Source organism: Pleurodeles waltl, chromosome 6, assembly GCF_031143425.1.
Source record: "Pleurodeles waltl isolate 20211129_DDA chromosome 6, aPleWal1.hap1.20221129, whole genome shotgun sequence".
Classification (NCBI taxonomy): Eukaryota; Metazoa; Chordata; class Amphibia; order Caudata; family Salamandridae; genus Pleurodeles; species Pleurodeles waltl.
The window spans coordinates 946,349,331-946,377,099 of NC_090445.1; the positions used below are offsets into that span (position 1 = coordinate 946,349,331).

Sequence of the window (27,769 nt, forward strand, 5' to 3'; positions counted from 1 at the left end):
GTGTATAGGTTCGAAAGGAGGGCCCATAAGTTTTGACAGTGTTCAGTTCCCATGGAGGAGAGGGTCTCCGAATGGGCAGAAAAACTTTTTTCAAACCTTCTAAGAAATCCTTGACTACTGGTTTCGTAAAGAAGGATTCCTGAGAAGGTGACTTACGATAGGCTCTAATGGCAGACAAATGTACCTTAATAGATGATACCTGCAGACCGGACTTTGCCAGATGAAGTAAATAAGACAGTATGACATCCTCCTGAGCCCGTATGGGATTGTGCCCTTGTTGACAGCACCATATGTAGAATCTCTTCCACTTAAAAGCGTAAGAACGCCGCGTGGAAGGCCGTTTGGACTCTTTCAAGATGTTCATGCACTCCTGCGAGAGCCCTAGGTGTCCATACTGCAGGAATTCAGGAGCCATGCTGTTAAGCTCAGAGAGGGTAGGTTGGGATGTAGAATCCTGCCCTCCATCCTGCTCAGAAGATCCGGTCTGCACGGCTGCCTCCTGTGAGGTTTTTCCGAAAGGTTGAGGAGATCTGTGTACCAGAATTGACGGGGCCATTGTGGCGCTATGAGAATCATTCTGGTTCTGGATTTGTAAAGTTTGTTGATCACTGCCGGTATGAGGGGAATCGGTGGAAAGGCGTAGAGAAATATCCCTGACCAGTCGATCAACAGGGCATTCCCTCGAGATCCCCGACGGTAGAACCTGGATGCGAAGTCTGGGCATTTCTTCTTTACTTCGTCTGCGAAGAGATCCAATTGAGGTCGACCCCATTGAGCGAAGATGTCCTCGACGACTTCGCCGTGTAGGACCCAATCGTGTGCGTCCTCTAGGTGTCTGCTCAGGAAATCTGCTTCCACGTTTTGTTGACCTGGCAGGTGAACCGCTGTAATTGACATTCCCCTGGCCAGGAGCCAATGCCATATCGTTTGGGACTCTCGAGATAGGGGTAGGGATCTCGTTCCCCCCTGTCTGTTCAAATAATAAATTGTGGTTGTATTGTCCGTTTGTATTAGGAGAGATTTCCCCTGAATCAATGGAGAGAAAGACTTGAGAGCCAGATGGACCGCTCTGAGTTCCAGCAGATTGATGTGGTAGTTCCTTTCCTTGTCGGACCACAGGCCCTGAGCTTGGAGGGGACCCAGATGAGCCCCCCATCCCCAAAGAGATGCATCCGTTACCAGAGTGTCGGATGGAACTACCTGGTGAAACGGAGAACCTACTGACAGGTGAGGTCTGTGCATCCACCATTGCAATGACTGAAGTGCCGCTGTCGGTAGCCGCACTCTGTCCTCCCAGCGACCTGTCCTTTGGCTCCAGTTGCTCTCCAATGCCTCTTGAAGGGGCCTCATGTGCAGCCTCGCATTTGGGACAATGAAAATGCATGAAGCCATGGAGCCCAGTAGCGATGTCACCTGACGGGCAGTAGGTGCGTCGGCTTTTAACAGGTCTTGACACTTCCTGTGTATCGATAAAAGTCTTTCCTCCGAAGGATACACTCTTTGGAGCTCTGTGTTTAGTATAGCTCCCAGGTAGTGAAGGTTCTGTGTTGGAATCAAGGTTGACTTTTGGTAGTTGATTTGAAGACCTAGAGACTCGAAAACCCTGAGCACAATGTCCCGATGGCCTCTCGCCTGATCCGGAGAGGAAGCCTTCAGTAACCAGTCGTCTAGGTATGGGTAGATGAAGATCTTTTGTTTTCGAAGATGTGCCGCTACCACTGCCACACATTTCGAGAAGACGCGGGGGGCAGATTTCAGGCCGAATGGTAGAACTCTGAACTGATAGTGCTGTGAAGCTATTTGGAAACGCAAGAATTTCCGATGCTTGGGAGCTATTGGGATGTGAAAATATGCATCCTGCAGGTCGATGGAGCACATCCAGTCTCCCTGATGTAGTTGCGGGAAAATCTGGTGAAGGGCTAGCATCCTGAACTTCTGTTTTCTTATGTACTTGTTCAGCAGCCGTAAGTCCAGAATTGGTCTGAAAACGCCCTCTCGGCCCTTTTTTGCCACCAGAAAATAACGGGAGTAAACCCCCTTTCCTCTGTGCGCAGGTGGAACCTTTTCTATTGCTTTCTTTTGTAAGAGGGCGAGAGCCTCTTTGCGCAGCAGGCTGAGATGAGATGGAATGCATCTGGCTGGTGGCAAGTGTGGTGGAGGCTGTCTGAAAAGAAGAGAGTAGCCATTTTCGACAATGTTGAGCACCGATTTGTCTTTTGTGATAGAGTGCCACTCGTGAAGATAACCTGTGATACTTTCCCCCACCGGAGTGGTGTACAGTGTCGAGGGAAGCGAGATCTCATTGTTTCGCCGGCGCTTTCGGTGTGGACTGTTGAGGTCTACTTGACCCTCGCTCCCTTGTGGGCTTACGAGCCTGAAAAAGGGGGCGTCCTTGCCGTTGTTGTGGCCTTTGGGACCAGTGAGGGGTTTGAACCCTCTGCTGGAACGGGCGCCTGTCATAAGGCCTGTACCTCCGCCTGAAATCTTTCTTCCTTTCCAGGCCTACTGCCCTCATGGTGTCCACCTCTGTCTTCATGCGGGCCATCTCTTCATCTGCATGGGTACCGAACAGCGAGTTCCCGCTGAATGGGAGATTTAGGATGCGCTGCTGTGCTTCCTGCTTTAAACCAGTCAGTCTCAGCCAGGAAGACCTTCTAGCACAGATTCCATGCGCGTACCCATGCGCAGCTAAGTCCGCCCCATCCGCCGCCGCGCTGATGACCTGGTTGGATACCAGGCATCCCTCTTGCAGGATTTCTTGAAAGTCCTGTCTGTCTTCTCTAGGCAATTTTTCTGTGAATCTGTGGAGGGAGTCCCACAGAGAACGGTCATACCTGCCCAGGAGTGCAGAAGCGCTGGAGACTTTCATTGCAGATGCCGCCGTACCGCACATCTTTCTCCCCAGAGAGTCTAGATGCCTGCTCTCTTTATCCGGGGGGACCGTGGAGGATGATGCCACCGAGTGGGTTTTTCGGGCTGCGGCCAATATAACAGAATCCGGAGGCGGATCCTTTCTTAGGAATAAAGGATCCTGTTCGGGAGCCTTATATATTTTTTTAATCCTAGCCGGGGCAGACTTGAGTGTGGCTGGGGTCTGAAAAGTGTCCATGGTTGGCTGCAATAAGCCAGGCACTAGTGGTAGTAGCTTTTTCGACACTGATCTGTGCTGCAGAGTCTCAAAGATGACTGACGAGGAGGTAGTTGGCTCCGGAACCTCTATACTCAATTTCTGCGCTCCCCTTAACAGCACCTCGTTAAAAGTGGTAATGTCATCCACCGGTGAGATCCTAGCAGGTGGAGAATCCGTTAGGGTGGGGGAGTAACGCCCAACAGATGATCCTGAGGACGACCAAGAGGGTGATCTTCTGTGTCGTGATCGTGAAATGGATCTCCGTTGGCAACGAGACCTGCTGCGAGACGCTGTAACAGAGCGCCCAGGCCTCGCGGTCGGTTGACTAGGAGCAGAACGAGCCCGTCCTGCCCGCGCTGTCGCGATGGTGTTCTCGGGAGAGAGGCAGTAGGAGAGTACATTCGAGAGTATTGTGAATCCGGGGAGGCCGCTGGTCTATTCAGGCTCTCCAACCATCTAGGTGATAAGTTGATGGGAGAAACATGCCCGATGATGCCGCTCTCGAATGAGATGAGTCGCTCCGTATGGAGACCACTGGAGATGGTGCCTTATCTGCTGGAGGATGATGCTCTACTCCCTGCGAGACAGGTAAAACCTGTCTCGACGTCGACTGCTGTGCCGACGTCAAAGGGCACACTGGTTGGTCCGGTCTCGACGTTGAATGTCTCGACGTTGAGTGCCTCGACGTAGAGTGTCTTGACGTCGAGCGGCGATCTCTGGACCTTGACCTACTCGCCGTCGTGTGCCTCGACGTGGAACGGCGAGTGGCCGACGGCGGATGTCGCTCATGCCATCGTGGCGATTTCGACGTCGTGTCTCTTGACGTCAAGGGGTGTGAAGTCTTCGGCGGCGAACGGGATCGCCGGTGATGGCTCGACGTCGATCGGCGGGCTGCCGTCGACAGAGATATGCCCCTGCGATGACCATGTTCCCTCGACGCCATATCCTTCGACGTCGGGCGGGTCGCCGTCGACGGCGATCTATGCCGGTGAGACGGTGGCAGCGACGACGTCGACGGGGAACAAACAGGTACTTTCCTACCTGTTGACGTCGACCTGGCCATTCTCTCCTGAGAATGGCCTGCTGGTTCCTGGGAAGTGAAGAGGACGATGACTTTTGCCTCTCATGAAGCCCATGTAGCCTGATCTTCTCTCTGTCCTTCAGAGTCCTCTTTGACATATTCTTGCAGTGTTTGCAAGTCTCAGGGCAGTGACTCTGAGGCAGGCACACAATACACAGAGAGTGTGGGTCTGACTGGGCTTTCTTCTTCCCACAAGAAGGGCATTTGACAAAAAGTGAAGGCATTTTTCTGTCAGGAAAAAACTGCCAAACTCAGACAAAGATGTTATCTGTCGAGTGAAACAGGAAAAAACGCTGTTTTAAAGGATTTTTCTGAGAAAAACTCAGAAAAACAGAGAGCTCAATGCTCCAGGATCCTCTCAGAAGAAGCCGGAAAAAAGAACTGACCTAACTGTGAACCAACTGTCACCTTTCCTTCAACCCTGAGGCATGGTGGGATACTGGAGGTGCTCAGGGTCTTAAAGGCACGGTGCCAAAGTTTTGATGGTTCTCCTGCGTTAACCTGCATGCAGCCTATTGGCTAAGAATGCTCCATTGTTTTTCAATGTAGTTTTTCTCTTTTTTCTCTAGATATTGCTGCTGCTTATTTCCCTAAGCCCAGTTTTGGGGGCTTGGGTAGATATTTATTCTCTATTGTAATTTTATAATGTTTAAAAAAAAAAAAGAAAAAAAAACTCCATAGAAATAAAGCATTTTAGCTTGTTTATGATTATAGCCTGCATTGCTGTTTTACACATGTATATATGAATTTAGTATGAAAGATATGTCTACTAAAAATGCTATATATATATTTTTTCGTGCATATTTCATACTTTATATGTGTGTATTTTATACATGCTCCGGGGTCCCCGCACAAGGGCGGGAATATTCAATGTTTATGACTATTGATGAGGATCCCCTGGAAGAGAAAAACACACAATCTAATATCCGAAATCACATACTTGATATACATATGAAGTGATGATGGTATATACACATTACACTGGTTATACAACCCACCCACAATGCAATAAAGCGACATATGTGAGAGTGGTGGGTATAGGGAAAATGTTAAATTAATTACTAAAGCGACACATAATGAGTCCAAACAATAGTCATCATTGATAACATCATGAGGTGACTGAGTGATGGGATACAGAAGCTCATTTAAAATGAACTAACATAAAATGTGGTATTAAAGTACTTAGTCGAATCCCTAAGCAGAGAACAAGATATAGCACATCTTCCAATAATTACCATCATTGATAACATCATGAGGTGACTGAGTGATGAAATACAGAAGCTTTTTTTAAATGAACTAACATAAAGTGTGGTATTAAAGTATTTAGTCGAATCCCTAAGTAGAGAACAAGACATAACACATCTTCCAATAGTTACCAACAAATTCATTAATCACCCAAATAATACTCCATCTCAAAATTGGTATTGAGACCATCTTCCACCGCTCTGAGTTTTAGGATCCAGTAACATTCTTTTCTCCTGAGGGCTAACTCTCTGTTACCTCCTCTAGGGTCTCTATTTATAAGATCAAATCCAAAGAATTCGAACCCAACCGTGTTGTTTCGTTTTGGGCAATGCCGCATATGGCTTACTATAGGGTATCTCTCATCCTCCTGTCTCAGGGCTCTGAAGTGTTCACTTGCCCTAGCCTTGAGTGGTCTGATAGTACTACCTATGTAATAAAGGCCACAATTGCATAAGATCATGTAGATGACAAACTTGCTATCACATGTAATATTGTGATTAATGTTAAATTGCATCCCAGTAGAGCTCCTAAATCTAGAGATACCTGACTTGGCCCATCTACACATACCACAATGTCCACATTTAAAGAAACCCTTACTACGGCTCGTAAGCCAATTATCATGGTTCTGTTTACTGCGAAAATTGGGGCATAGAATATTCTTAAGAGTTCTACCTCTTCTAAAGGTAAAGATTGGAGTTTCCGAGAGCACCTTTCTAAGATTAGAATCAGCTGTTAAGATATACCAATATCTGTTCATACATTGTCGCAATAGAGTAGCTGTTTTCGTATAGTTGACAATACAGCGAATGACACTGTCTCTAGGTCTCCATTTATGACACAGTGTGTCTGATCTTTTTAATCGCATCACCCTCGTACGAGCTTTGCTAATCACATTAGAAGAATATCCCCGTGTTTTAAATCTATTGCTCATGTCCTCAACCCATGGTGCAAAGTCTGTTTCAAGCCTACAGTTACGTCTTGCCCTCACCATCTCACCATATGGGATCGAGTTAATTTGATGGATAGGATGTGCGCTCTTCGCATGTAAAATAGAGTTGCAAGAAGTACTTTTTCTGTATAACCGACTCTCTATTTTATTATTACGGATAAGAAGTTCCACATCTAGCAAGGCAATGTTTGTCACACTATGTTCAGAAGTGAAATGAATATTAAAATCATTGATGTTTAGATAGTTTATAAATCCATTCAGTTTTTGTAAATCACCTGTCCAAATCATCAAACAATCATCAATATACCTGCCCCAATAGAGTATGTCCGAAACCCTAGTTCCCCCCTCTCTACTCCAGATCTTATTATGTTCGAACAACCCCATAAAGAGATTAGCATAAGCTGGTGAAAATTTTGAACCCATAGCGACACCTTGTCTTTGGCGATACCAGTCATTTTTAAATAAGAAAAAATTATTGTTCAAGATCAAATCCACCATATTAATTAGCATAGTGGTGTGGCCATATAAGCCCGCCGGTCTCCTGTAAAGAAAGTGACGCAGGGCTTCCTTTCCTTGTTCATGGTTAATACTAGTGTATAAAGAGGTAACATCTAGTGTGACTAGTCTCATTCCTGGTTCCCAAGTAATGTCAGTTAATATACTAAGAATATGTTTAGTATCCTTAATATAAGATGGTAAGTTACCAACAAATGGCTGTAAGAAGATGTCAACATATTCTGAAAGTCTCTCTGTAGGACCACCTATACCTGAAACAATAGGCCTACCCGGCGGGGAGGTAGGATTCTTATGTATTTTAGGTAGTACATAAATACAAGGGTTTCTGGCTCTGTGCACACGAAGGTACATAAATTCTTCCTTTTTCAAAAGTGAAAGCTCCAAACATTCATGTAAGAATTTATTGATTTTATTAGCAAGTGCGGGAATAGGATCTGAAGAGATCTTCTCATAGCAAGTACCATCTCCTAGTTGTCTATATATCTCTTGTTCATAATCTGAGGTGTTCATAATCACAATGTTTCCCCCTTTATCTGCCTCTCTTATAGTGATATCATCATTAGTTCGTAATGGTCTCAGATTAGTCCTTTATGCTTGGCTCAAGTTCTGATGCCAAACGTGTTGTCGAGTAGCGTTTTTCAATTCTAATATATTTAGATCACGCCAGACTACTTTGAAGAAGGTATCTATACATCTATACAGTTGTCCTTCATAAGAGTTGGTGTCCAACTTGATTTGTTTCTCAAACCGCTAGGGAGTGTGTCAGATGGAATATCAAGATCCGATAAGATACGTGATATAGTAGTTGGATCCTGTTCGCAATCAGCAATTGACAGTAAAGTGGCAGTATCCTGGATGTCCTTAATGGACAGAGGATGTCCCTCGTTATGAGCGTCTAGGAAGATATCAGTGTCGCTATTGTCAGATTGGTTCATGAAATGTTTCTTTAGTTTTAGGCGTCTAATGAATTTTAAAAAATCTATTTTCGTTCTCTGAAAGTCTCCAAAGTCTCCTGGACAAAACCCCAGACCCTTGCTAAGAAGTGAAACATCGTGAGTAGTGAGTTCCAGTTTGGAGAGATTAATAATATTAATAGAACCACTTTCAGAAGTGCCTATTTTGGCTTGTTCCAAGATCTTGTTTTCATTCCTTTCCTTGCATCCGTGTGCTCTACCTCTCCCACCCCTCCTGGTTTTCCTGGATCTACCATACGTCGACTTGTCTCCCATTGTCCCTGTCTTATCCTTTGGACCTCTGCTAAAAAAGAGGAAGTCCCTTGTTGTACTGCTATGTCCTGTCTAGAAGCACTTGAAGAAGCACTCATGTCACTATTATTGGTGGATATACTATTCAGTGAGGATGAGGAGTCCGCATCATAATTATGTGGGGGTTCGTTCCTTTTGATTAAATGATCATATTTACGTGAATACGTGAAAATCCTGCCATTTTTGTAATCCAACTCGTCACGTCTAAGTTTACAAGCTTTTCTTTGTGTGATCTCGTTTTGATGTTGATCTATGATTTCATTCAGAATTTTATAGTTTTTTGCAGTTGGTTCCTCCAAACCCATATTCTTAATTTCTGTTTCTAATTCCAAAATATCTGTTTGAAGTCTAGTCACTTTCCTCTCTGAGTTTTCTATCAGGATATTCATTAGTCTGAGTGAACTTGAAACCAATTCCCGCTCCCAACTGTCCAAGAGATCTGGATCAAGATCATCAAATGTGGGGAAAATATGTGATCTTCATCCCCTCGGTATCCTGTTAAATTTTACATATTGTTTTAAGGTGGCCCCATCCCACCATTTCGACACCTCCTGTTTCTTCAGTTTTTCTAATTTGAAGAATCTATCCCGGAGCCCCACTTTGGTATGTTGGGCACCCGATGAATGTGGTTTAGGTATAGTCCCTGTCTGCTCTAGATTGCCAAAGATGTCTGCTGCTAATCTATCCCGGTCCATAATTACGCTATAGAATACACAAGAACAATGCACAAAAAGTAAACAAATAGAAAGGTCTGGAGCCGCACCCCTATGCTTGACAAAAGAAAACAATGGCAATAATACCCAGGAAGATAGTCCTAGGATTAGGCGCTCACAGTAAGTCCATACAGTAACATTTCAACTCATTCGTGGCACGGTGCTCCTGGCAAGAGGATCTTCCTTAATCCTCCAATGTTTTTGCCTTTGTTTTCTTTTGTCAAGCACAGGGATATTCTTCTAATGTGATTAGCAAAGCTCGTACGAGGGTGATGCGATTAAAAAGATCAGACACACTGTGTCATAAATCGAGACCTAGAGACAGTGTCATTCGCTGTATTGTCAACTATACGAAAACAGCTACTCTATTGCGACAATGTATGAACAGATATTGGTATATCTTAACAGCTGATTCTAATCTTAGAAAGGTGCTCTCGGATACTCCAATCTTTACCTTTAGAAGAGGTAGAACTCTTAAGAATATTCTATGCCCCAATTTTCGCAGTAAACAGAACCATGATAATTGGCTTACGAGCCGTAGAAAGGGTTTCTTTAAATGTGGACATTGTGGTATGTGTAGATGGGCCAAGTCAGGTACCTCTACATTTAGGAGCTCTACTGGGTTGCAATTTAACATTAATCACAATATTACATGTGATAGCAAGTTTGTCATCTACATGATCTTATGCAATTGTGGCCTTTATTACATAGGTAGTACTATCAGACCACTCAAGGCTAGGGCAAGTGAACACTTCAGAGCCCTGAGACAGGAGGATGAGAGATACCCTATAGTAAGCCATATGCGGCATTGCCCAAAACGAAACAACACGGTTGGGTTCGAATTCTTTGGATTTGATCTTATAAATAGAGACCCTAGAGGAGGTAACAGAGAGTTAGCCCTCAGGAGAAAAGAATGTTACTGGATCCTAAAACTAAGAGCGGTGGAAGATGGTCTCAATACCAATTTTGAGATGGAGTATTATTTGGGTGATTAATGAATTTGTTGGTAACTATTGGAAGATGTGTTATGTCTTGTTCTCTACTTAGGGATTCGACTAAATACTTTAATACCACACTTTGTTAGTTCATTTAAAAAAAGCTTCTGTATTTCATCACTCAGTCACCTCATGATGTTATCAATGATGGTAATTATTGGAAGATGTGCTATATCTTGTTCTCTGCTTAGGGATTCGACTAAGTACTTTAATACCACATTTTATGTTAGTTCATTTTAAATGAGCTTCTGTATCCCATCACTCAGTCAACTCATGATGTTATCAATGATGACTATTGTTTGGACTCATTATGTGTCGCTCTAGTAATTAATTTAACATTTTCCCTATACCCACCACTCTCACATATGTCGCTTTATTGCATTATTAGATTGTGTGTCTATACTTGCCATACAGGTTGCATAATCTATTAATGTGACACGTCTCAGTTACCTTGTGTTTCTTCTCTTTCACTATTATTTTAAAGTGTCACTCAATAGTCTTTTTGCTAACTATGTATTTGTTTATCTTGTTAGGACGTTGGTTTAAAATGGCAACTAGGATCTTTATAGTCTTGCGCAGATAGTCAGGTGTCTGATACATGCGGTTTAGGGCAGGGATATATAAATTTTCGTGGCCGATTTTATTTGTTGTCACTATCCAGCCCACAACCATGGTGACGGAGTTGTTTTGAAGATTTCCCGGTCATACTATGGCCGTTTATCTCATAGTATTGAAGGAGGTTCGCATCTTTGATGTGTTCCTCTTCGTAGCTAAGTATTTAGACCCTTCTAAGATGGCGCCCGTATTTGTATACTAGTCCCCTTTCCATTGTCTTGTCGTTTACGTGCACGTGGTGACGGTTTAAATAGTAATTTCCCGAGCCGTTCGTCTCCGACGCTGGTTCCGATACTGGGAACGCCGCGGGATGACTTGACCGTGGCGTGTTCTCCCACTGCAGATATTATTCATTATTAAATAGGTGACTGATCGTGGGTGCGATATAGGACTTTGGTTATTTCTTTTTCGCTCTGTTATGTTATTGAGTTCCCACTAGGGAATTTTGCGATAAGGTTCACCTTACTGATACCCACTGTACGTTCAATTCACTTTAGATACGAGTTGAAACTACTTCGGGAAATATTAACAACGTTGGACTGATGTATGCTTTTAAAGGTCAGTCGGGGCTCACTGGCCATGGTTGTATTTAATATATTTGGTGGGGTTTTCTTTTCACTACGGACATTTAAGGTTTAGGAGATAAATATAGGGTTGATCTTCTGATGTTTCCGCAGACATCGCAGAATTGGTGTGAAGATTATTTCCTACTTAATGCTTACTTGAGTTAAGGTATGTCCTAACTGACTTTGGGATATACTATGGGCTTTTCAATGACTTGTTAACTAGTTGATATGGTTTTGAATGACTATTGTTTGATCTACACTATTCCGACTCTCTTTTACTCTCTCACTTCACATGGGTGTATGCTGATTATTGACCCGTTTTGTGGAGACGTGCACATTTTGTGGTGTGTTAACCTCTGGCACATATAGACATTGCATATGTTGGTCCTGTTTGAGGGCTCCATTGCTTAACTGATTTGGGCATCCTCTTTAGATGTATGTTTTGTTTCTCATTTGGTGAATTATACTTGAACTTAATTTTAATTTTGATTAATGTCACAAAAGTCACAATTGGCATGTTTGCTTATGCTCACCATTGTCACGTTTTCAATTGGTCGTGTTCTGCTCTGACCATTTCTGATATACATACTACATGTATGGTCATTGCTCTCATTTACTTTCAGCCCTGATGAAGTCCTTAAGAGAACATTTTCTCATAGGATGAAACACGTGTTGGCTGTGGTTGCTACAAGACTATTGGCTGTGATTGCTACATAAACTTTGTTTTCAAGGACGGCCTTTTTGTTGTGCTGAACTGCATACTGTACAATTAAATGGACTCGATTTCTACAAGAAACTATAGCCTTCTTAGTATTGGTGTTGGTAACCCGACACCCATGGGGCAGCAGGAGGCGGGGGAAACGGCTGAAAGGCTTTGAGGCCACACAATGGGTTGTCCCTAGAGAACTTGTGTGTCATGGTGTTTCATGTTCTAACCACAAGACTGCTCAACAAATTCTTGTTTTTTGTTTATGGCTGGCTTACTGTACGCTTCCTAACAGAAATACCATTGATTTTTAACCCAGTAGAACAACATACCATGTTATTATTAACATCTTGTAACGGATTGTTGGCTTAATTTTGCGTGTGGCAGAATTGGAGCAGTTAAACTGTAAATTGTGTGCCCTCCGTGAACCCGTTTCATAGTAGAACACCTTGAGTAAAATGTGCCTCATCATGTGTTTTCGTGGCAAATTAAGTGTCTTCCTTTGCCCATAACTAAATTGTTTTATTTACCTGGAGAGTATCTGTAAAACTCTTTTTTCAAAGAGTGGCACAAATCACTGCAAATATTATGATACTCAACCAAAAGAAGACAGGAGATAGCGCCTAAAGTTTTGCCAGCTACCAGAACTGTGATTCTGACTGCATTGATGGAGAGCATAGCTGGATGAGGAGGTCTAGTTCTGTATTGGCAAGGCTCGTTATTCTGTGAAAGAAGAAAGCAGTTGTAGTCAGGGTCGGACTGGGATCAGAGTTAGGCCTAGGCACTCCCAAAAAAAGTGGCCCGCATTCCCACATCATCGCTTTCATGGATCACAATATGGTTAGTCTCATTGGAATATGGCTGGTTATTTTATGTTCATTTTTATGTAGTTTCAACTCGCCCCAAAAGCATTAGAGCAGTGTACATGAGCACCAATTACATTACACAAGCTCAAATTCATTTTTATTTTTAGGGTCGAGCGCACAAGCCCTCTGTCCCTGTTGTAATCTCTCTTTGGGCTTTTAACCACGCCCATGTCATGCCTGCCACTTTCATTGGTTCGTGGGATTGCCTTTTAAAATCCACTTGATTTCAGCAGTGAAAGGAATGCATACGTCATGCCTTTTCCAGTGTTTAGCCCTCCTCGAGCGCACCGGCCAACTACTGAAAACATAAAAGGCTCAGTGTTTTCAGCATGGTTTCGGCATTACTTTATCTTTTTATCTTCCACGCAGGGCGATCACGCTTGTTTTTTCCCCCAATTTATGTGGCAAGAAAAGTCCTGTTAGGAGTTTACAACACTAATAGCTGTAACTCAAGCAAATGCGAGACCTGTTGCATTGCAAATGCTTGTTAAAGATAGTCTTTTCCACACTATCTTACCATGATCTTTTCTGACTGCATTTTTAGTCATTTCAATGGTGCAAAACAGCTCGTTAAAGTCAATGTTTTGGGCGATACAAATTACTTTCACTCATTACTTGATGCCACATAATCACCAAAGTTGAATATGAACGCAAGCTCTGTACTGTCTATTAGAAGCATGGCTACTAAAGTTCCTGCTGGTTCTTTAGGTGAAGAATAGAGGCTGAGAAGAGTCTACATTTCGATACACCTGTGTAGATTTAAAAGCGGTCTCCGAAGATGGCATCAAAAAGTAATGTCTAGCACACACAGTCTTACGAAAGGACATGCTGGTTAACCTTTACCTCTTCTACAGTGCTACCTCTTTATGTCAGCCAAGTATTGAAGTGAGAGGAACAGTTATTTATAATAGAATGTTGATGAGTGCCTGGTTGTAAAGAAAGGTAGTTGGAGAGAGTGGGCTGCGCAGCAAGGATGCTCTCCTGGTGGGGCATTTACATTGGCATTTACCATCTTACTTATTAGCTGTAACTAAGACTTTATTCTTCAAATAAACAATCATAAATTTTGCTGTCTGTCTACAGAGAATCTAACTTTGATTGCAACATAATGTCACAATGCCTGCTTCCAGAGCCAGCAGCCGAGATGAAAGTCAAGTCAGGTCAAGGAGCAGCTGTGTTGCTTTTCTCTCTTCTGCCCTATTTTTCTAGCTTACCAGTGACAAGCAAAACAAACATGCTTATTTTTTGAGCTTCTAAGTTAATTATTATAAAGTCAGAATATTTTTTGCACGTTCTTAACATTCTGACCTACTGCAGCATTTTGTTTTTTAAACGCTGACTTGCACTGAGCTGCATCTAATATATTTTTGCAACAAATATCTAAAAGGTTTTGATGTGTTTAATTTTGCAGTAGGTGTTCTATTTTAATTCTTCATGTTTGCAAACATACTCTCATGCCCATGCGAAAGAGCTACACACCATGTTTTTAAGTAGTGTGTGAAAAAGTTGATGGTGTGGAGTTCAGTAACCTTATAAAGGAAATCAGCCTTCAGACTCATTCCTCTATAAGTTTATAGAACTTCTCAGTGACCTGCAATATCCTTAATATCTACAGCACTGGGTACTATATTCCTTACCTCATTAGTGCCCTTGGTAGGAAAAAATATTGTACTGCGCCTATTTGAAACAATATTTTAAATATTGGCCTTTGCCTTTTGTATGCACTTTGTTGCTGACCCAGCGTAACAGTAGTATTTCTTGAGCTACTGGGGTATCTTAGGCATCATGCTCCCTACACTCAGTACAATCCTGGCCGTGGTATTCATGGCACAATGCTACCAACTTCTGCCATAAAGTGGCCCTGGTGTGATGAGGCCAAATATTGGTATCTTGTACTAACTATTTGAAAGTGCTACACACCATGCAAGTAAAGCTATGCTATGGATACTGGGCTGACAAAATAACTATTAGAGAAACTAAGGTGACTTGCACCTTACTCCATTAAGGAAAAGCCTCCAGTATTTAATATCAGTAGTACTTCTATGGATACAGTAAGCTCTCCTTTTTGAAGGCACAAACCCCAAGCAGTCCACCTCCCTAATGGTGACTCTCCCCTCCCAATGTCTGGCCATGTAGAATCTAATTTTCCAATGCCGTCCATACAACAGGATCACTAATTTCAACCTTTTATACAGGGCTAATGATTTCTCTCCAGGGTGTTATCTCTGGATTTAATGCAAAGTGTGCACTTCCTCTGCCATAGCCTCTCGATTGTACAAGTTATCCTTCACTTTGCTACAGCTTGTGCATGACCGTAGGCCCAATGTCCTTCCCAATACACATGGTGCGGGTCTTCCTCTCAAAAGGTTGCCTGGTGCAGTAAGATTCCTCATCAGGTTCTGAGCCAAAAATATGCAGATATTGAAGTGAACACTAAAAGTACCTTGACAACTATATATTCTCAGGGAGCTGGGATGTCACAGTTTTGTCACTGCAGTGTTATCAATTTTATGGCATTCTTCTAGCGCTCTTGTACTCTGGTATGGTTACTCAAAAATGGAATGCTAACTTGCTGATTAAACATTGTAAACTTGGTGTTAATCTTGCAGAATATTTTACAGATTCCATTTTTTTTTATTTTTATGTAATCAGTAGTAATACTAATAATACCCAATATTAATGAACATGTATGGATACGGAGTTAAAGAATTATCTTATATCACTTACCGTTATGTTTGAATTCTTCAAATCAGAAATGCAGGCAAATGCGAGCTGTACACAATTTAATTCTAGACAGAGGTGAGCGAGTTCTAAGACCAAAGGAAGCCTGCAAAATAATAATATTATTATTATGAATTACATTATTAATTATACTGATATTAATACAAATAATGACAATAGTAATGTCAATGCTAAGTTGATTAAGACACAATATTGGCCATAATAATAATAATAATAATAATGTCATGTTGATTATTACAACAATAACAATATTCTCCTAAATTAAATTACATGAGTGAATTTACCAGCTGAATATGCAGACATTAACATTCAATCATTAGAAAAGCTTTGCAAACAAAAGATCCTTTTAGAAAAAATATTTTTATTAGTGTCAAGCACAATCAAACAATCATTACACAAAAGAGCTTTGCCATGCACAAAAAAGTAAAGAAAACAAGAAAATTCAAAGCTCACAGAGATAAAGGAAAGGGAACAGAGAAAAGAGGAGAAGACAAAGGCACGCATATATGGCATCGGTTCCAATAGGCTCCCACTTAAATCTAGACCAATGTGATCACATTTTATAATCAAGCGTACAACCCTAGACTTAGCCAGCACACGTTCTTGCTTGTTGATCTGCTTTAAAGTAGCCCACCACTCATCCACTTTAGGGGGTACTGCAGAGACCCAGGCACTGCCAATACAGAGCCGTGACATTACAATGACAATGGAAAGCACTCGTACAAGTCCTGAGTTGGTACACGGACTGTAGACCAACATAATTTCCTAAAAAGAGAAGTGGAGACCTGTTGTAATACATAAGGCAGTGAGCTGGCAGACATCAGTCCAAAACCGCCTGAGCTCAGGGAAGGAGGCAAACATATGTGAGATATCTGCCGCCACAAAGCCACATTTAGGATACCTGGTCTTACCCAAACTCCGATTCACAGCCCACCGTGTTATCCTGTCTGGCATTTAATACAACATACATATAGTTTTAAATTGCGCCACTTTTAGATTACTTGAGTGTGCAGAGCCTTTCAGACCTCCTAACGCAACCAAGATTTCAGAAGGAGCTTTGTTCTGGAAGAGGACCTTGCTATATTGATCAGCAAGTAGAGCACTATTGTCAGCCTGTTGCTTGCACAGAAATTGATACACTCTGCTTACTAAAGACTTCCTTGGTGCATTCAGCAAGCCAACAATTAAGTCAGTCAGAATGCTGAGGTAAAGCTGCAAGCCTGACCAAAAAATAATCCCTGATCTGGAGATACCTAAAGAAAAAAACATTGAGGAAGATCATAAAGACTTTGCAAGCCTTCAAAAGTGCGAAAGCTATTCAAGTCATAGAATTGCCCCAGACGTGAAACCCCATAGTTAAGTCAGGTACATGTATGAGCATGAAAGATTGCCGGTAACATAGGTTTATCCCACAAAGGCATGTCCGAGCTGATAAACGATAGAGTATTTAGCAGATATCTCCCGCCATATGTAAATCGTGCCTCTAATACATTTGAATCTGACCGCTTGAAATAATTAGGGTCCTGAAGTCTGAATAGAAACAATCTAGGTTCCTGTCTGAGTGCCAAGAGATAACGAAAAGCCAAGGGGTCCGGATTGTCAGTTGTGAGTATGACGTGGAGTCACCCACCAAACGCTGCCAAAAAATACAGCTTAAAGTCAGGGAGCCAAAATCCCCTAGGGAGCTTAATAGGTCTGTTGGAAAGTGGATTATTAGTAAGGGCAGGTAAGTACCTCCACTTAGCAATATGACACAAACCCCTACTAGGTCCAGTCAGGGTCTCAATAAATTAATCCCAGATCAACCCTTAGGGGCTTGGCAATGAGCAGTTAGGCTTAATTTAGGAGACAGGTGTGTAAAGCATTCAATAATCACAACAGTAAATAAGTAACACACAAAACACAAAAATACAACACCAATTTATAAAAATAGGTTATAGTTTTAACTTTCAAATGTCACTAAAACAACAAAAATCCAATATAGGGAACCAGAGAGATGAATTTTTAAAGATGTTTTCTAGCGCACAAAAATCCAAAGTGCCAATCTGGACATCTGGTCGCACTCAATGGGGGCAAAGTCAAAATTTGAGGCCAACCGCGATGTAGCCCTGCTTGGCTAAAGTGAGCAGAAGACCCCGGTTTAAGTTTTAACTTCTCATTTAATTGTTTTCTTGGAGATTTTCTGGACCGGGACAAAGTCACCTGTTGAAGCTGACCTCCCTGGAGCCCACTTTGGATACACTTCACAAGAGGCCTCGGTCAAGGATTCTACACTTGGACTTAGATGATTTTTCGGGATGGAAATCTTTGTCCGGAATCAAGTTGAAATTGAAGCCAACCTCTCTGGAGCCCTCCTCAGATCCACTGCGCGGGAAGCATCGGTCAACTTTTTACATTCTGACTTAGAAACTTTTTTGGAGCTTTTTTCTCTCCGATGCCAGATGACACTCCACATCCAGCCGATTTCAATGTGACGTCATTGGCTTTCCTTTCTACGAACTCCTGGTGAAATCCTGGAAGTCTGGGGCTCCGGAGCTTTTCAGCGAGACAAACCTGCAAGTCAGGCCAGGTCATGGCCAACGTTGGCCAGCTTGACTCACGACGTCGGGTAAGTTCACTTATGGAACCTTTTCCAAAGTTGCTCCAAACTTCTGCAAGTTTCTGGATCTTCTCCCAGAAGATATTTTAAGGTTCTTTAGGTGTCCACAACTCACCCCAAGGTTCCAGAAGCTATGAGTTACTCCTTGAGGGTTGGGACTTCAACTCCCTGATTGCATCTGACTCAAATGTAAAAATGACCACTGGTCAGCTGGGCTATTTTTACGGGAATTGTTGCAGGGGACTTTGGTCAGCTCCTTTCTACCTTTAGCTTACAGAAAGTCCCTTCTTGAGGTTTTAGAAGTCAGGCAAAGTCCTTTTCTTTATGAAGCCAAAAGTGTGCAGCTGGTGAAGTCCTTCTGAATGCAATGTCCAGATGAAGGCCAGGTGTCCAGCAGGGCAATCCTTCTTCTTGTCTGGTGTGGTGTGGCAAGTGGGGGGCCTCTGTCCAATTACTTGCAGGCCACCACCCTCTTGAGTGACCACTTCCTGGGAAGTGTGGTGAAAATTTATCCCTTGGAGCAACATTCCTCCAAAATCAAAGATAGCAAAAATTCAATCTTAGATCTGGCTGACTCCATCCAGTGTGGCTACGTTTCCCTTAACACACCTCTTTCCAATCCTCTCTTAATATAATCAGGGAGCACCTGGCTGTCTGAGTTTGCAGGAAATGGGGAGGTACAGTTGCTGTCCCAAATGTCCTTCCCTCTCTTTAAAGTCCAGTTTGGCTGCTCTCTCCCCATCCTGTTCTACCATCTGCTGAAGCAGATCTCCTCTCAACAGATGCTTCCTTTGTTTCAGTCGAGGCCACTTCACACATCATCAAGGTAGCCTGGCTCAGGCTGCTAGAGGCTGACCAATCAGAGAAGGTGTAGGAAAGGAGCCTCTTTCTAGTTTGGTGGCCCCCACGTTTTGCCTGTTTGTCAGTGTGTTTCACTGTGTTCACTGGGATCTTGCTAACCAGGACCCCAGTGATTATACTCTCGCCTTTAAAACTTGGTTGCTGGATCCTTTTTCACCCCACATTTGGCATACTGTTACCCCCATGTAAGTCCCTAGTATATGGTACATAGGTACCCAGGGCATTGGGGTACCAGGGAATCCCTGTGCGTTGCAGCATATATTATGCCACCCATAGGGAGCCCATGCAAAGTGTTCTGCAAGCTTGCCATTGCAGCCTGCGTGAAAGGGTGCATTCACCCTTTCACTACTAGGTCACTGCAAGTCACCCCTATGGCCAGCCCTCCTAGCACAAAGGGCAGGGTGCAAGTATCTGTGTGTGAGGGCATCCCTGCACTAGCAGAGGTGCCCCCACGAACTCCAGTTCCATTTTCCGGGTCTTCGTGAGTGCGGGGATGCCATTTTATGCGTCTACTGGGCATAGGTCACTACCTATGTCCAGCTACATAATCAAACAACAAACTTAGGCATTTTTGGTATCAAACATGTCGGAGTCATACCCCAATACTGTTTCAAGTATTGGAAGTAAGATTCAATGCACTCTGGGGGCTCCTTAGAGGACCCCCAGCATTGCTACCACAGTCTCACAGGGTTTTCCAGGCAGCCCAAGCTGCTGACACCCCTCAGACAGGTCTCTGCCCTCCTGCTGCTTGATCTGATCAAGCATAGGAAGGCAGAAAAAAGTATTTCCTTTGGGAGAGGGGGGTAACACCCTCTCCTTTTGGAAATAGGTGTGATTTGCTTGAGAGGGGAGCTTCCTCAAGCCACGGGTATGCTTTGAAGGGCACATTTGGTGCCCTCCATGCCTAAACGAGTCCACACCGGTTCAGGAACCCCAAGTCCAGGTATGAAACTGGACAATGGAAAGGGAAGTGACCCCTCCACTGTCCATCACCACCACAGGTATGGTGCTCAGAGCTCCTCCAGAGGATACCTGGGTTCTGCCATCTTGTTTCCAAGATTGGCAGGGAACTCTGAGCGCATCTGAGTGGCCAGGCCAGGCAGGTGACGTCAGAGCCCCCTCCTGATAGGTGCTTACCTGGCTAGTGACCAATCCCCCTTTCAGGGCTCTTTACGGTCTCTCTCGTAGGTGGGTCCTCAGATTCGACTTGCAAGATTTCAGCAAGGCTCCTCTGCAACCTCCATTTCAACTTCTGGCTCTGGAATTGTGACTGGAACCTCCAGGACCCGACAAGGTGCCGTCAAGAAGAACTCTTCTGCAACACTGTTCCCAGGGCTCCTGCCAGCAATTGCAATATTTTCACAAGCTGTGCATCCACTGAGGGTGGAGTGTCTTCAGTCTGCATTGGAAGAAAGAAGGAATCTCCCTTGGAGAGAAGGAGTCACTCCCCTGCATCCACAGGCACCTGCTGCAACAATGACTGGCTGCGTGGATCTCCCCTCAGCCTGAGCTGCATGGATCCTGCATCACAGGTGGTAGTCCAGAGTAGTTATCTTGGTCCTCTCTGCCAGATGTACAACTTTGGTGGAGGTAAGCCCTTGCCTTCCCATGCATGACAGTACCCCTGTGCACCACATCTCTTGCAGCTGCCAAAGCTTGTTTGCATCTCCTCCAAGGGATCTTCCGGCAACATGTAGCACCAGCTCCCAGCACTTCTTCCTGCGACGCACAGCCCTCTGTGTGGTCCTCCTGTTGCGTGGGATCCCTTTCTGTAGTGCTGCATGGTCTCCTTCTGCGACTCATGTGTCCCCCTCCTGTGGGACTCCTGTGGGTGCTGCCTTTGCTCCTGTGAACTCTGTGCCGCTGAGGGTCCCCTCTGACTCCCCCTCCTGCGTTGAGTTCTCCTGGGCCCTGCTGGTCCCCGGTAGCTCCACTTTTCCACTAACTGCAAATTTGTCTTTGCCAAGGCTTGCTGGTGGAATTCCTGCACCTACACCAGTCTGCAATCTTTATTCCAGCATGGGACATCTTCTGCATCCATCAGGAATTCTTCTCCGGCTCTAGGGCTGCGGTGCTGACCTGTTTTTCCTCACCGTCGACCAACTCCTGCAAGTACAGCTGGGTGGGGAGTAGCTCCTACTCCTACTCCTCCTCCTCCTCCTCCTGGACGCCACTGACACTTTTAGACTTGGTCCCCTCTCTCCACAGGTCTTAAAAAAATAAAGTACAACTGAGTGTTTTCTTTCATGTGTGTAAGTGCTGAGTGACTAAATTGGCTTTGCATGAGCTTTGCATATTTCCTATATAAGCCTTGGCTGCTCATCCACAGCTACCTCTAGAGAGCCTGGCTTCTAGACACTGCCTAAACTTCACTAAGAGGGGATATCTGCACCTGGTACAAGGTGTAAGTACATTGGGTACCCACCACACACCAGGCCAGCTTCCTACAGTAGGGCACTACAGGGCTTAAGTTGGTAACTTTTAGCAGGAGTTCTAAAACTCTTTCCAGGTACACGTTGTATTAAATTCAACTGGGGCAAGTTGTTGGATTTAATATAACTTTCAATGTGATACTAAACTTGCCATATTTAGCTCCTTCCTATGGAAAATAAGACTTTATTATTTTAAAATAACATCTTTCCATGTTAGCCTATGGAGCCCAATCACTACAATGGGGAAAAACATATTTTAGCTATGTTCCTTCCCCAGGGCTTACAAAACATCATTTATAAAGTTCCTGCTTATAGTTACACTGCACCCAACCCTTGGGGCACTTAGGGCACAGCCTACGGGTCACTTCTATCTAAGAATAAGGTAGCTTAGGTCTTTGGAAGTACTTTTAATTCCAAAGTCGAATTTGGGGTTTACTTTAACTTAAAAGCAGCCAGCATGGCAGGTCTGCCTTGTAATGACACTGGGCACCACAGCAGTGCACCTACGGGCGCACTAACTATGCTGAGGCCTCAAAACCGACATGCCCTACCATATACTAGGGACGTACAGGTAGGTTGACACAGCCAATTATAATTAGCCTAATTTGCATAATGCATTTTACACAGAGCACTGGCCCTGGGACTGGTTAGCTGTACCCAGGGCAAAGTCAGAGTCAGTAACTACCAGTATCAGTCAAAACGTTTGGGGGTGACCAGGGCAAAAAGGAGGACGTTCCAAAAAAAGTTGAATTTCCCACCTTGCACCCCTTTATCCCCAGATGAAATTGCTAATGACACCATCAAATTGTTTGAAAAGGGAATTTGGGACACAAAAACGAAACAAGTATAACATTTAGGTAAAATATTCATTTTTATAAACAGCCGACGATACCTATTGGCAACCGGTGCCATCCTTTTAGCTTCTTTACAAGCGTTCTCAAGAAGGACTCATAGTTGAGCTTAAAAATGTGTCCCACCCGTGACACTGAAACCCAAGGTAAGTAGCTTAAGGTGTAACCCCAGGAAACAAGTTTTCAGGCTGGAAATTGAGAAGCACCTGGATTTTAGCTAAATTTAATTTGTAGCCCTAGAAAATACCAAATATGCTGGCTTTCCCTTTAATACAGATTAAGGCATCTAACGGGTATGAGGAATAAAAAGCAATGTCATTCGCATAGTCTGTGATTTGAAGTTTGCTTTGCGTTCCTGAGACACAAAAGGCTGAATATAATTGTTGTGTTGGAGGGAGCACAAATAAGGTTGCAAATATATTGCAAATAAGAAGGGGGGGCAGCCCCTGGTTAGTGCCCTAATAAATCCTAAAAGAAGCTGGTAAGATCGCAGCATAAGCCAGTTGGGCACAAGGACTTTTAAAAAAGGCCTGCACCCATTTAAGCAAGCGGCTGCTAAAAATGAAAGCATCATTGGGGCCCACAGGCTGTCCCACACAACATGATCGAATGCCTTCTTGGCGTCCAAAAGTATCATCACCATGTTGAAGGCAGCTTTCCCAGCAATATCGAAAGCTGCCATTGCAGTGTTAACATGTGCCGTAGATTCACGCCCCAGGATAAAGTTATGCTGTTAACCAAGTTGGCCGTAAGGGGAGCAAGCCGTGAAGCCAAGATCTTAGGGACTATTTTGGCATCTGCATTGATAAGTTCTATAGGGCAATATCACCCAAGTTCTTCTGGAGGGTTGCCCGTCTTCAGGAAGACAACTATCCGAGTTATATTCCAGGATGAAGGAACCTTGCTACCAATCCCCATACGCTGGATAACTTGGACAAAATGAGGTAGGATAACTATCATAAAAACCTTATAGAATTCCAATGGAATGACTTTGTCCCTATTCGCTTTACCAGAAGATAAAGCTGTTATAGCCAGTTGATCCCTCAGACAGTAATGTCCTTCTGAAGGGGAGAAAAAGACAACCCACTATGAGAAACAACATTAGAGGCCCAGAGATAATGCTTAAACCCAGGCCCATCAAATGCCCCGCTTGAACAATACATTTCCTGGGAAAAAGCAGAGAATTGTTCCACAGTCTCCTCCGGGCTAGTATGTACCATACGTACCACTGTGTGAATACCAGACTTAGGGGCCGTTAATGAGTTTGGCGACCTCCCAGACGGCTCCATTATGACTTTCCCACTAGGCTGACTGGTGGAAACCAAGGTTTCCGCTGGTCAGCCCAGTGAGAAAGTGGCAGCAGCACATAATTGAGCCGGCGGCAATGCTGCCACATGCAGGGGGGCAGCAGCACCCTTGAAATGCACAGTCCACATGGCAGACTGCGCGCATTTCGAGGGTGCTGGGAAAGGGGACCCCTGCACTGGCCATGCCATGTTCATGGGCAGTGCAAGGACTCCCATGTTGCCCCCTGCACCTGTTCTCTGCCAGCCTTTTCATGGCGATGGAACTGCCATGAAAATACTAGTGGAGAACAAGGTTGTAATCAGCAGAGCAGCGATGACTTCAGTGCCACCCTGGCTGATTACAACCTGCACCTGCCATCAGCCCATCGGGATCGAAGATCCTGCCGGGGACGGCTGTAGGTTGGCGGGTCTACCCGCCAACCTCGTAATGTGGTGGTCCAACCTTCACTGCGGCATTGGCGGTCCTCGGACCGCTGATGTCGTAATAAGGCCTTTAGACTGCTTCTCTGCAATTTGATGCGCCAACACTCACCCCATCTGCTCGCCATACTCATATTCAAGGGTGCGATACCTACAATATCTAGCGGCGACCTTTTCCTTCAATTCCCTACCTAACTTAGCTCGATTCTCAGTCCGAGAGAGTTATAATTTCTGCTGGTCAACGCCCCCTTAAGGATTTTCTTGGCATGAGATAGTTCTAATGCCAAGATTTTCTTGGCATGAGAAGTGACTGTAAGATAATGGTTTTGTCTGTATTCTTAGGAAAGATAAACTGCTGCGTGATCACCACACAAAAGCTTTCATTGAGTACCACACCACAAAAGGGGAAGCCATACCCAGGTTGGTTTGGACAAACTCCCTCAGCTCTTTGGCAATAAACAAGACCTATCCTGTATCTGTAAATAGGTAAAAATGGAAAGAGAACCAACGTCTCTGACTAGTTCCAGTTAGCAGCTGGCAAGATACCAATACCGACTTTTAATGAGGTAACTCTTGGGCACACTTCCATAGAAGCATACTAAAGTAAACCATTGCGTTGAAAACCAAATCAATTTTAGAATAGTGTTTATAGTGACTAATAAGTGTACCCTCGAGCAGATGGATGGAGGGCCCTCCAAACATCCCTAAAACAATGAAGCCGGGCCATTTCATTTTTAGAGGCCCTAGTTTTACCCATTCATGAGGACGCCCTGCGATTAGTAGAATCCAAGCCATAGTTCATAGTCCCCCAGGACAATAAGCTCACCTGACCACTCGAGTAACTCAAGAGTTAACCTGTTTATAACCTCAGGATAATCCTTGTTAAGGCCAAATATTGTACAAAATACATATTTACCCTGTAGAGCAAGAGCAGTGCAATTACCCAATGGCCCCTAGTGTCAGCAGTGTTTTTAATAACTTATAATCAAACAAAATAGCTGCCCTCATGGATATGTCCCTAATAGAAACAGACTGAGAAGTGCAGACAACAAGGTTATATCCAAGATGGCAAAATAATGACCTATCTTTACAGGCTTAGTGTGTGTCTTATACATTTGAATCACATTTAGTACTGGGTTCAGTCCACACGCATTCCAACACATAAGCTTTATAAAAACCCATTATGAGCCTCCCCACATTCTGAACATAGTAAGCCATCTTACATCTAGTAAAAGCCCCTCCCCGCAGCAATAACTCAGACATAAGCCATTCTCAAACCCATTATTACACCAATTGATCGCTTGAACGCTTGATAAATGTTCGCCCTAAAAAGAAAAAAGGACCCCCACCCCTCAAGAACCACCCAACCCACCTAACTTTGGTTAAGAGAATCACCCCCATCCAAAGGCTGTTGATGGAGCTGACAGCCAAGAGAGCCTACCCCACACCCTGCTTGTTCCCTGCCGGACTGCCCAAAGTGAAACACCCTTGCAAAGGAGAAAGGAAACACACACCCCCACCCAAAAGCCTAGAGAGCAGGAGAAGACGACATAGGCCAAAACGAAACAAAATCATCTGCCTCAAAAACTAATTTTAACCCCAAACTAATAACTAATCTGAATCTAAAAAGATCAGCAAGCCCCCAAACCCACTAGGTAGAAATAGCTATCAACAAATTTGAAGCCCTACAGCACTTCAACCCCTCCAAAAAGACAAGGTCTGAGCAGCATCCTTTTCTGTGAGGAAAAAATGCTTCTATCCATTCTTGAAGATTTTAAGAAGCATGGGCACCTGCGACTTTTAATGGATCTAAAGACTGGTATAATTTCCAGCGCCTGTCCATGGTGGATTTGCAGAGATCCGAACGAGCAGAGATTGACAGAGTCAACTCTAATATGAGCCACAGGGCGGGCTTTAATGTAAATGGCCTGTCTCAGCAAGAAGTTTCCAATAAAAATCAGCACAGGGTGAAGGCGGCCTGAGTTGATACTAGTACACGTGGCATTCAATTTGTCACGCTGGTTGACAGGAAGGCAGTGCATCCTCTGGATCTGAGATTCCCTGTCCCAATCTAACAGCTCAGATAAGGCCTTTCCAAGTAGCTGCACCATACACTGCGGGGATCATCACCTTCCTCCCCCTCCGGTATACCAAATATTCAGACGTAATTCCTTCTCTGTTGATTTTCAAGATCCTCAAGCTTAAGTTGCAGAGTATCCATGGCATGCCCATGGCTGTCAAGTGACTTCCCTGCTGCTGCTCCTGGGTCCTCCAAACCCAACACACGCAACTAGAGCTCAGTCATAACAGTTGCAAGCGAGGCCACTTTACTGGTGACCTCTGCCAGGGAGCGCTGAATGATAACACTATCCATTGTAGCCTGAGCATAGTGTCAACGAGCCTCCTCCTGCTGGGCATGTAGTGTCTGCAGGACAATGAGAAGTGATGGCTTCCTGCTCATTGACTGTTGGAAGTGGGTCAGAGGGAGCCCCTGAAGAAACCCCAGGAGAAGGGCTGAGGGGTGGGATATCACTGGGAGAATGTGCACCAGACTTCGGTGTATCAGGAATCTTTTGGGTACTAGAGATGCTGGAGGTAGAGGAAGGCGATCCACCCGACCATTGATGATTCGTTTCAGTAGTAGACTGGAAGGACAGACAATAGTTGTGAAATTAACACTTTCACTTTCCCCTGAGAATTTACTAAGTCTCATAGACGGCTACTCATAGATGAGTTGCTTTTAGTCTGGCTTCTCTGCCAAGTGGGAGACCCCCTTGTGCTCTTCACACTCAGAAGCGTTTCCTGGTGATTCTTGAAGCGGCCTTGGCTAACTTTGAGTGGCTGTTTAAATTGACAACTAAAACCAGCAATGCCATGTCCCAAACTAATCAGTGTTCCCTCAGGTGCTGGGCTCCCCTTATTGTCTGCATCCGAGGGTATTGCGGGCCGGAGAGTGGGTTGCTCCGATGAATGCAGCCAGGTAGTGTAGTAACTGTGACAGCGATGGGGGCAGCAGCTGGAGAGGGATCAACAGATAGTATGGACTGTGTCTGTTCAGTTACTGCCAAAGAGGTATTTAAACAGTTACTTCACTGCCCCTCTACACTGTCACTTTTCTACCCACCCGAAGCATGAATCAATCCGAATAGTGCCCCTGCCTTCTCCTTCTACTTCACCTTCAGCTGGTATATCAAACAAGCAGCTGCCCCAGCAGCATTGACAGTCTCAGAGCCTTCCAAGATATAAGGTGAGCTGCAGCTGAATATCACCAGATCAGATCCACCAGGCACTCCCTCAGGCACTCCTGCCCCTACTACAATGTTACCCCTTACTGCGGCTCCTGACATTTCAATGTAACCAGCTGAGGAAGCCACCATTAGCGTATCGACGAGCAAATGCTGGTTTGAAGCATCGGAAGTCTCTGCTGCATGTGTCTGAATAATGGGAGAGGCAGCACTGGATCGCAGGAGCACAAGGATCAGGCGACCAAGAGAAGATTAATCTTATTCCGCCAATAGCTGTTGCTGTGCCACTCCTCTGGGCACCGTCTGTGTATCCTTTCTGCCGTCTGCAGCAACTTTGCTCAGGTTACAAGCACCACTGCCAGCCCAACTAGCATTCATGAAGGAGGGACCCATAGCCCAGCTGTTTGATGGCAGCCAGTTGCTTGTATAGTCCTTAAGCCCCCTGGATCTAGTCAAGAACGTGGCCAAAAACAAGCCGCGTGTGCCCCAGTTCAAAGCCTGCCATATACACCGAGGCAGCTAAACACCAAAGCTGGCCGAGAGAGGGAGGTCAGTTGAAAGCAGAAACTTTATTGCCGGTGAGCATCAACCATGGAGAAGCCACAGCGCTGGTAGTTTGGCCGACAAGCAGCAGCGCGGGGGCAGCGGAGGGGGGAGGAGCTCTC

At 44.4% G+C, this 27,769-nt stretch overlaps 1 protein-coding gene across 2 annotated transcripts in view; it reads right to left on the reverse strand.

Moving 5' to 3' along the window:
* CFAP46 (cilia and flagella associated protein 46) overlaps positions 1–27,769 on the reverse strand; it is a 1,580,346-nt gene that overhangs the window by 1,292,185 nt on the left and 260,392 nt on the right. For both annotated transcript variants that reach the window (XM_069239769.1, XM_069239768.1), the window contains exon 11: positions 15,375–15,474. In XM_069239769.1, the coding sequence (XP_069095870.1) occupies positions 15,375–15,474 (100 nt within the window). The remainder of the gene's footprint in view (positions 1–15,374; positions 15,475–27,769) is intronic.